Below are 10,343 nucleotides of genomic sequence, written 5' to 3'. Positions count from 1 at the left end.
CATGGGCGTCAGCTCATGGCAATGCTCTGGCTTCAGGGGAGCGTACTTCGACCAAAAAGAAGTGAAGGCTAGAACTTTCCGCTCAACCCGAGCCACAGTGGTGCGAGGTAGGATAATACAGAACTGAAAGTGAAGGACTCAGACCTGCCCTGTATCACAGGGGAGTACTCCGTATGCTAGTTCTACGCGGCAGGGTCGGGCAACAGACCCAGCCTCCTCGTGAGGCGAAAGGCGGCCTCACCCTGCTCAATAAAGACACATTGTACCGGGGAGGCCTATTTGAGGCCTAACCCAGGATCTTTATAAACCATGCCTCTGCACCACGCTGCATTACTCTTGTCGCCCCAGAATGCAGAGAAGGGGGCGGGCCTTGGCCTAACGACTCCCATTGGAGGAGGCTGTCATATAGGGATGCTAGGAACCTATATTCACACAGTGAAGGTTCAGAGGCAGAAATGCTTAAGCAGAGCGCCTCCACTATCCCTGGCACAGCCTAGGCCAGCTACAGAGGCGGCCCTGGTGAGGGCCAGCCTGCAAGCATAGATCTACCTGAGGGCTCGGAGGAGCCACAGCCTTACTAGAAAAATAGTTATTATTATTTCATACAACGGCTGCAGAATCGCTCAGCCCACTGAAAACCCAAACAGAGCTCAAGGGGGCGATGTACTCAGGAAGGAAGTCAGACGGTCCCATGGACCGGACATAAGATCTATCTGAAGCACTAGCGTCAGTCTATACTCCAAGATGAAAATCCTATGGGAGGGAGACCAACTACTCTACCCTGAGGTGGCTAACAGCCCGAGGGCTAAGATAGTCGATCTAGCCACCTAAAGGGGGACTTCAGGGCCCTAATAATCCAAAAATGTACCTTACATGACCCCATAGCTCTATACAGGGAACGAGGTCTGTAGAGAGATAAATTTTTAGTGTTAGTTGCACACAAAATTACTCTTAAAGAAGACCACTCAGCTCACCTGCGGCGTGCGAAGTGAAGACTTACCAGACAGTTCTTTATGAACATGGGGTCTACCACCTTTACATGCCTGAAAGAGGCACTCTCCTAACCAAGCAGAGGCAGGCCAACAGAACATTGTTCTAACCATGAGCCCAGCCTCAGGCCTGATGTAGAAAGCGTCTGGGGAGTCGGGGAAGAGAGGAGAGGGCTAAGATATAATCACACCCTCAGGGGGAGGTGATCCATGCCGATGCAGTGTGCAATCGTGCTGGATCACCTCCCTCAGATCCCTCTTCTTGCGGGAGTTGCACCTCTACAGCGATCTACTCCTCCACGGAGGAGGCGCACGAGAGGCGACACTGGCTCTCTGGCCCTGTCTAAGGTCCCCGGACCATGATGGGCCAGGCCCTCCCGTCTGTCTGGGTGTGGATACGGATCTCAGCGGTATGTATTTGTCCTAATACAGCTGAGCGCGCCCTCGCCTCTCTGAACTTTCCAGCCACCGCCTACACGGAGGTGCCAAAAAGCTCAGAGGGCGAGGGCGAATCGAGGAGAAAGACTTTCTCTCTTCTCCCCGATGTCGGCCAGGTTCACTCCGTGGCGCAGCTCAGTAACCGCCTCAGGGGCCCCACCCCCTGGACGAGATCCCCCAGCAGATTGGCCTGGTGTACCTGCAACACCGCCATGATGTGCAGGGTAGCACCGGCCTGACCCGCTGGCGTGTATGCTCTGCCATTCAACTGGCAGGGTTTGAGCTCTCAGTGTAGACGCCTGTCCAGACACGAGATAGTTGCAAACGTCTCGTCAATGGGCGGCATCGACACATACCCATGCTCTCCTATCACCTCAACATCAGTGAGACTAGCCCGCTGATGTCGGTGGACACGGGCAGAGTATGGGTTCTTCCATGTCCTCTCGATCTCAGTATGAGATCGGGAAGAAATGAAAGGCTCACCTGAGCTAGTGGTTTTATGACTGGGGAAAAAACGCTCTCATAGTGAGCGATTTTTCCCCCAACGTTACCATAAAACCACCAGTTCAGCATACACGGGGCAGGGTGGCTGAGAAGATTGATTATCACCACCCTCATCAGCCATCTCCTGTTTGTCCGGAAAAGCACTCACTGCTTAATCTCGTCAGCCGCCGCATCGTTTGAGAGGATTATACCCCTCTCAAGGCGATCGGCGGGCTTCATCTGGGATCCTATTTTTTTTATTTTTTTTTATACCCAGACGCTGAGCCCTCTTCTCTCAAGGAGAGGGTCAGACGAGATCGGAGCGTTCTCAAAGAAAAACGCTCGCAATTGTACAGGCAGTTCCCTCAAGAACAGCCTGTGCGCGCTCTTCCTTCCCAGACAGAAAAAGCACAGTTGAAAACACTCAGCCTTCTCAGTGCATTTCATAAATACCTGATTTTCAAAAGCGGTTACAGACAAAACAGTCCCTGAAGACGAAAAGATGATTTGTCATGTTTGCAAGGCGCCCTTATATACTTCCAGGTCGCACGTTAATCATTCACGTTAATGATTCACGGGCTGTCGCCGGTCAATGTGATTGCCGTGATTTGATTGTGATTTCAGACACCTGTCACGCCTGAGGCGTTTCCCCATAGCGTCGATGACGTATTGTTGAGTTCCCTTCGAAAGGGAACTCCTGCCCCAAAGCAAACACCTCCAAACTCTCGAATGACTACCCACAACACCCTAGCAACGCCTTGGCAACCACCCACAACACCCTAGCAACGTCTTGGTAACCCCCCACAACACCCTAGCAACGCCTTGGTAACCCCCCCACAAAACCATAGAAACGCCTTGGTAACCACCCACAACACCCTAGCAACGCCTTGGTAACCACCCACAACACACCGGAATCTCTCACATTTTCATCAAATCTGAAAAATCTTGTATTGCGGAATTGAATTGGGTTAAAGGGCGTCACTGTGCCTTTAAAAGCAGGCTGAGCCGCATCAGTTCATCTAACGATGCTTTAGAACAAGGTCTAATTGAGTTGACACACAGAAAGAGCCAGCTCTCATCTCGAGAAGAACAGCCTTCTGGGAATTCACAGAGCAAACCAAATACCCAGGAACAGGAGCGAGCGAGAGTGAAGATGCAGAGAATCAACAGAGCATTAGCAGCCGAGACTAACAAGTGGTTTCTGACCTGAGTGTGTGTGTGTGTGTGTGTGTGTGCAGGCGGGAGCGCCGGAGCCGGAGGAGCTCACACACACTTCTCTGCAGACTGCAGGGATGATGAGGGGACAGAATGAGGCTGAGATGAAGGTGAAATTGATGATCTTTGTTTTCGATCGGTGGTTCTTCCTCCTCGTCTCGCTCTGCATGATCATGCCATGCGGTTCTCCGCCGGACGCAACAGGTCGTTCTCCTGCATGTGCTGCTCAGATTAACATGTCGTCTGGGGCTCTGAGTCTGCAGACGCGACCAGCTCCGGTTCCTCAAGTGTGTGTGTTGCTGCATTCAGCTCCAGTTCTGCTGCAGTTCTGAGAGACATATCAGCTGTGATTACACTTCTGCACACACACACACACACACACACACACACACGCTCACGCACACACACACACGCACGCGCGCACACACACACTCACTCACACACACATACACACACACACTCTCTCACGCACGCACACACACACAGGAGTCACACACACACACACTCTCACTCACACACACACACACACACACACAAAAGAGTCGCACACACACACACAGGAGTCACACACACACTCGCTCTCTCACACACACACACACACACACAGGAGTCACACACACACTCGCTCTCTCACACACACACACACACACATAGGAGTCACACACACACACAGGAGTCACACACACACACACACACACGCACACACACACACACACACACACACACACACAGGCCTATGTAAATCTGTGAAGTCTTATTCAAAGAGAACCCATAATGCTCCAAATGTTTTCAGGCTCGACTAGAACATGTTTTCCTGCTTGAATGTTGATTATTCTCCTCATATTCTCCAGTGTTGCGGCTCCTCTCTTCCCAGTCTGTCAGTAACGCTCGGTTTACTTCCTGTCTCTATGAAGCCCCTCCTTCTGAAAAGCACACTGTGTTCTGATTGGTCAGCTGGAGCAGTGTGTTGTGATTGGTCGAGCGCTTCGAGTGTGTTTGGGAAATGCCCCGCCCCTAACCATAACCACCAGTTTAACACACTACTAACTAACTCAACCAGGCCCCGCCCCTTTATTCTGCATATTAATTATTATAATGAGGAATATTGTGACGTGTTCGTTCCCGGAAGAAACTCGAGGCGTTTCAGGAGTTCAGAAACACTGACACTGATGTAGAGGCCGTTTACACAACACCATTTTCAACTTAAAACAAAAACGTTTTGGCCGTTCGATTTGGTGGCTTGAAAACGCAAACCAAGTTTTTAAAGCGCAACTTTCTGAAAACAATAACATTGTCGTCTCCAGGAAAACTACAAAAATGTGAATTTGTGAAAACAGTGACGTCATCACACGCGTATTACGTGTTCAGTCTAAAGGCGCATAGTTTCTTTACAAAGTGGCATCGCCACCTACTGGCCAGACAGCAGAATACAGCGTTCCCAGTTGTTTCCGTGGATCCTGGACCGGCAAGTTTCAATTACAACAGAAGCCTCTGGAGGAGTGAGACCGATCTCAGATTTAATCACGAATATCTTCATTTGTGTCCCGAAGATGAAGGAGAGTCTGACGGGGAACAACATGAGGGAGAGTGATTCGCCTTTGGCTAAGCCACACCCTAGAATGTAGATTGACCAATCACAGCGCAGCCAAGAGCGAGCTCCACAGCGGTCCGACACTTGTTCACAGCGCTCCATTGACTTTAACACCGGCGTCTCGTATGTTTGGTGTCGGCAGGATATTACCGTCATAGTTTTATCAGAAATATGGTCAACCGTTGTGCCTGGGGCGTTTGTAACACAGATACGTGTTTCCCAGAGAGGTTGGAGGGGTGTCCGTTTCCCCTTCCCAAAACCGGTCAAATCCTGACAAGTGTCGTCTTTGGATTAAACTGTGTGGACGTCCTCAGTCAGCGAAACCCCTCAAGATCAACAACACACTTTTGTGTTTTAACCTTACTGTGAGTTACACTAGTTACACAGTTTTATGCTGGTTTAGGTCATGATTTCGGTTCTCTGCGCTAATTGTTGATACGCTAGCACACGCTGCTAATAAACACAACTTTATACTCGCGTAGTCCGTTTGCTTTTTAATAACGATTATAGAAGTGAATCGAGACCCAGCTCTGCATGAACAGTGTTGCTCCTGATATTGTGAGTCCCAGTCTCCGTCTCCATTAGGATATGATGCGCTGGGTCATGTTTTGACTGTGACCGTTATGCTTTTGCCTCTATCTGGATCTTGTTGTTGCTTGCGTTTGTGTCTTGAATAAAGCCTTCGAGCGCACACTGAGCCCCTTCTGCCTACTTCTATCAGACACTTTATTTGCTGCTTTATAAAAGTTTGATCAAAGTTCAGCAGGAAGAGCCGTCACAGCATAAGCCATGTTGATACCAAACCAGAGCCCAGATAAAGTTGACGGACGTAGCAACAGTAACTAAGGGGGGCGGGGCTTAGCCAAAGGTGAATTACTGACAGAGTTGACAGTTCTGGGTGAACTGACCCTTTAGTTCTTAAATAAGTTAAATATCTCTTACGTTCACAGGCGTCCATCCATCCTCGTTGATCCCCGATATCGGCGTGTGAGGATGAGGGGGCTCGTCCGGGAACATGTGTAGCGTTCATTACAACCACAGTCTGGCGGCGATGAGCAGCGGAGACATCATGGCCTATTCCCTGAGCCTGGAGCAGAAGACGGCCTTCGCGTTTGTGGGGATGCTGCTGGTGTTTCTGGGCTTGTTGATCGTGCGGTGTTTCCGGATCCTGCTGGACCCCTACAGCAGCATGCCGTCCTCCAGCTGGGGCGACGGGCTGGAGGCGCTGGAGAAGGGCACGTTTGAATACGCTCTCACCTGAGAACAGCGATAGAGCCCGTACACTTATGCATTTGGCAGACGCCTTTATCCTACATTGCACTCCAAGCTACACATTTACATACTTATCAGTTCTTGCTTTCCCTGGGGATCGAACCCATGACCTTGGCGTTGCAAGCGCCAGCGCTCTACAGTTTGAGCCACAGGAAAGCACAAAGCCTTCGCCATAAATCATAAAGCCTGCGCATCATACGGGGCCGTAAACACGGGATGTTTAGAGATTTTTAATACACCATCCCCTAAAAGAAATCGTAATGAACGACCCCAAGCGGTGCAAGAATTGAAACGTAATGTTCAATGATGCAAATGCATTGGCCAAAGACGTCAGCTTGATACGAGAATGTCCTGCGTGAACGACCCCAAGCGGTGCAAGAATTCATCAAGATCTCCTACGTCATACGCACATAGTATTTTTGTCTTGGTTTCCAGTTTCCAATATCTAAACATTTTTAAATCAAGATGTATTTACTTGAGACGTAAGATTACTTAATATTAAGTATTAATGATTAATGAAAAAAATAAGACTTAGCCAATCAGCAGTAGGGGGTGTGTCCACTCATGATGGAGGAGGAGAAAGTGAGCCAATCAGCAGTAGGGGGCGTGTCCACTCATGATGGGGGAGGGGAGAGTGAGCCAATCAGCAGTAGGGGGCGTATCCACTCATGATGGGGGAGGAGAAAGTGAGCCAATCAGCAGTAGGGGGCGTGTCCACTCATGATGGGGGAGAAGAAAGTGAGCCAATCAGCAGTAGGGGGCGTGTCCACTCATGATGGGGGAGGATAGAGTGAGCCAATCAGCAGTAGGGGGCATATCCACTCAAGATGGGGGAGGAGAAAGTGAGCCTATCAGCAGTAGGGGGCGTGTCCACTCATGATGGGGGAGGATAGAGTGAGCCAATCAGCAGTAGGGGGCATATCCACTCATGATGGGGGAGGATAGAGTGAGCCAATCAGCAGTAGGGGGCGTCTCCACATATGATGGGGGAGGAGAGAGAGTGAGCCAATCAGCAGTAGGGGGCGTGTCCACTCATGATGGGGGAGGGGAGAGAGGGAGCCAATCAGCAGTAGGGGGCGTGTCCACTCATGATGGGGGATGGGAGGGTGAGTCAATCACCTGTAGGGGGCGAGTCATCATGATGGGGAGGAGAGAAAGTGAGCCAATCAGCAGTAGGGGGCGTGTCCACTCATGAAGGGGAGGAGAGAAAGTGAGCCAATCAGCAGTAGGGGGCGTGTCCACACATGAAGGGAGCAGTAGGGGGCGTGTCCACTCATGATGGGGTAGGAGAAAGTGAGCCAATCAGCAGTAGGGTAAGTGTCCACTAATGAAGGTGGAGGAGATTGAGCCAATCAGGAGCAGAGGGCGTGTCATCATGATGGGGGAGGAGAGAGAGTGAGCCCATCAGCAGTAGGGGGCGTGTCATCATGATGGGGGAGGAGAGGGAGTGAGCCAATCAGCAGCAGGGGGCCTGTCATCATGATGGGGGAGGAGAGGGAGTGAGCCAATCAGCAGCAGGGGGCGTGTCATCATGATGGGGGAGGAGAGAAAGTGAGTGAGAGGGAGATTTAAAGACTGTAGAAAGAGAGATGGCTGAGAGACATTACAATGGGGAATATTTCAGGCAAGAGCTTTAGGACACGCGTTAATAAATAGTTAAAGCGGGAAAGCCTGAAAACGGACGCAGAAGTTTTGTTGTTTCTACTCCATACACGAGTAACATTGGCGTTAATATCCTCAGTCATTTTGCTTCTTCACTAAATGTATCTTGATTTAAGAATGTTTAGAAACTTGGAAAACAAGATAAAAAAACTGAGGAAGGACATACTTCTTTTTTACAGTGAATTTGGAGTATGATCACATCATTTAGCCACTGGGCATCTCAGGGAAGAGGAGAACAGAGTTGAACTAAACAGAAAACAAGATGGCGCATGTGTGAGGATATAAACAGGGTAATTTCACTCTTTCATTCATGCCGTCCGTCCCTTTAGTATTGAAGTACGTTTGCGTAGAGAACGTTTCTGCCTAACTCTCCCGTTTACTGTGATCTGCATCTCTGAGGCCGACCGGACTCTAATCTGCTGTGTCTGAGAAGCTGCGAGTCTCATCGAAAACATCGTCTCGACTTCTGCGTTTCTAGCACACATTTGCAATCTCTCCACGTACTGCCGACAAAGACCTCCGCACACAGATATGAAACCGCAGAGACTTGGAGAGTGGGAAATTCTTGAATGTAATGTCTGAAATCGTGACACACGCCACCTCCGTGTGTGTGTGTGTGTGTGTGTGTGTGTGTGTGTGTGTCACCATGACGACAGCAGAGAAACGCGAGCCGGATCCGAGTGATCTCGTGTTCTAGTGAATCTGCCTTACTGTCACTCGGACTGGATTCTGTGCCTTCATGCAGCGACCGTAGCATATATCTCTGTGTGTGTGTGTGTGTGTGTGTGTATGTGTGTGATGAAGAACACTGTGTTTCTCTGATGCTGAAGATGGTCTGTGTTTGTTCATCTGCTGGAATAAAACAATTATGGACCTTCCTTTCGCTGTCACTTTATTTCCTAAAACACAAAATCAAAATTCACATTATTTCCATACTTGTAAATTCACGTTGCACGTCTTATGCCTTCTGTACACCTAAAGACTTTGAAAAGATTTAGAAAAGACTTTATAAGATTATCAGCTCACATCTAAAGACTTGGTTTCACAGACTCACAGTCTCAGACTAAAGATTTTACATACACTGAATCTTGTAGTGACACTATTTACAAGACTACAACTAATTTTTTCCTCCATTCAAATAGGCATTTTTATGCTTATTTTTTGTTTGATGAGTAAAAATATGTTAACTTATATTATGGAGCTAAAAGAGTCTCAATAAAGATAAATGCACACACTACATTCACATATGCACACACATGATTCATAAATACACACACAGGATACACAAATGCGCACAAAATTCACAAATGCACACACAAAATTTAAAAAGCACAGAAGATTCACAAATGCATACAAAATTCACAAATTCACACAAAATTCATGAATACACACACAATTCATAAATGCAAACAAAATTTACAAATGCACTCAAGATTCAGAAATGCACAGGGCAAGATTCAGACGTGTATTTCTGATGCACACACAAATATATATTGATTTACAAACTGCTTGCGGTCTGTGAACTTCACTGCATTTGTGTGTGAATTTTGAGACTCCCTTGACTTGGCTCGACACACAAATGCCTTTTTTTAAACAGGGAATGATCAGCAACCAATCAGATATCTCCCTTGGTTTAGCCAATCACAAGAACGCACCCCGCGTGGGGGATTGTTTACTCATAAGCCAATCACATAAATGCGTTCACACAGCGCGATATGCATGTGGCGCGAGCGCGGACCGTGGAGTTCTGTCTGTCAGTTGGTTGAGACCTCAACATGGCTTCTGGCAACGACAGGGGAGCGGTAAGTCGTTGCCAGAAGCCATGTTGAGGTCTCAACCCATAGATATTATATACTGTACTCAAACTAGGCACGGTTGCCATGAACCGGGCCCGAGTACGATTGTCCCCCCTCCCCACTCCCCCTCTGGCCTGCACTCACATAGGGTTTCAGCATTCGTGCCGGAGCACGCTTACGTCATTATGGTGCATAATGAAGAGAAGTGTCACACCATGAAATGTAAACAGAAAAAACCAGCAATGAATTCGGCAGTTTAGGATATCGCACAAGATTTGTCAACACAGAAAACATTTAATCACTGGAGTTTTTTTTTTTCTCGACACCATCGTATTAATTGATTTTGATTAATATGCGCGAGGGAGAGAGAGAGAGCAGACAGCGCTCAGGTGAGTGCGCGCGCGCGGCCGGGGCTCTCTCTCTCTCTCTCTCTCTGCCCTGTCAAGCGCGCCCTGTTAAACCGTGACGTCCTGTTCCGTGCTCCAGCACGGTTAGCGCTCACACTGCATGCGAACCGCGCCCGATTCCAACTGAACCGTGCTCTAGCCCACCTCTTCCAAGCGGGCCAGGGCCGGCTTATCGAGCCGCGCCCGGGCACGGTTCGGAGCACTCACACTAGTCAAACGAACCGCGCTTTGGTGGTCAAACGCACTCGGGCACGGTTCAAACTGGCTAGTGTGAGTATATGTCTCAACCAACTGACAGACAGAACTCCACCGCGCTCGCGCCCGCGCCACATGCATATCGCGCTGTGTGAACGCATTCATGTGATTGGCTTATGAGTAAACAATCCCCCACGTGGGGTGCGTTCTTGTGATTGGCTAAACCAAGGGAGATATCTGATTGGTTGCTGATCATTCCCTGTTTAAAAAAAGGCATTTGTGTGTCGAGCCAAGT

The 10,343-nt window shown here is 49.0% G+C and overlaps 1 protein-coding gene across 1 annotated transcript; it reads left to right on the top strand.

Annotated features, from left to right (window-relative positions):
• Positions 1-2,837: 2,837 nt before the first annotated feature.
• Positions 2,838-6,256, top strand: ctxn2 (cortexin 2). The gene is made up of 2 exons (XM_079620204.1): positions 2,838-3,235; positions 5,667-6,256. The coding sequence occupies exon 2, from the start codon at positions 5,732-5,734 to the stop codon at positions 5,975-5,977; it is 246 nt and encodes an 81-aa protein (XP_079476330.1). The 5' UTR covers positions 2,838-3,235; positions 5,667-5,731; the 3' UTR covers positions 5,978-6,256.
• Positions 6,257-10,343: the final 4,087 nt, after the last annotated feature.

Source organism: Phoxinus phoxinus (assembly GCF_949152265.1).
Source record: "Phoxinus phoxinus genome assembly, chromosome: 8".
Lineage (NCBI taxonomy): Eukaryota > Metazoa > Chordata > Actinopteri > Cypriniformes > Leuciscidae > Phoxinus > Phoxinus phoxinus.
Note: the sequence above shows the minus strand (reverse complement) of the source record. Positions and strands in the feature narration are given on the sequence as shown.

What these genes read in the sequence shown, in the direction of transcription:
- ctxn2 (XM_079620204.1), top strand. Translation starts at nt 5,732, where the DNA reads ATGTGTAGCGTTCATTACAACCACAGTCTGGCGGCGATGAGCAGCGGA.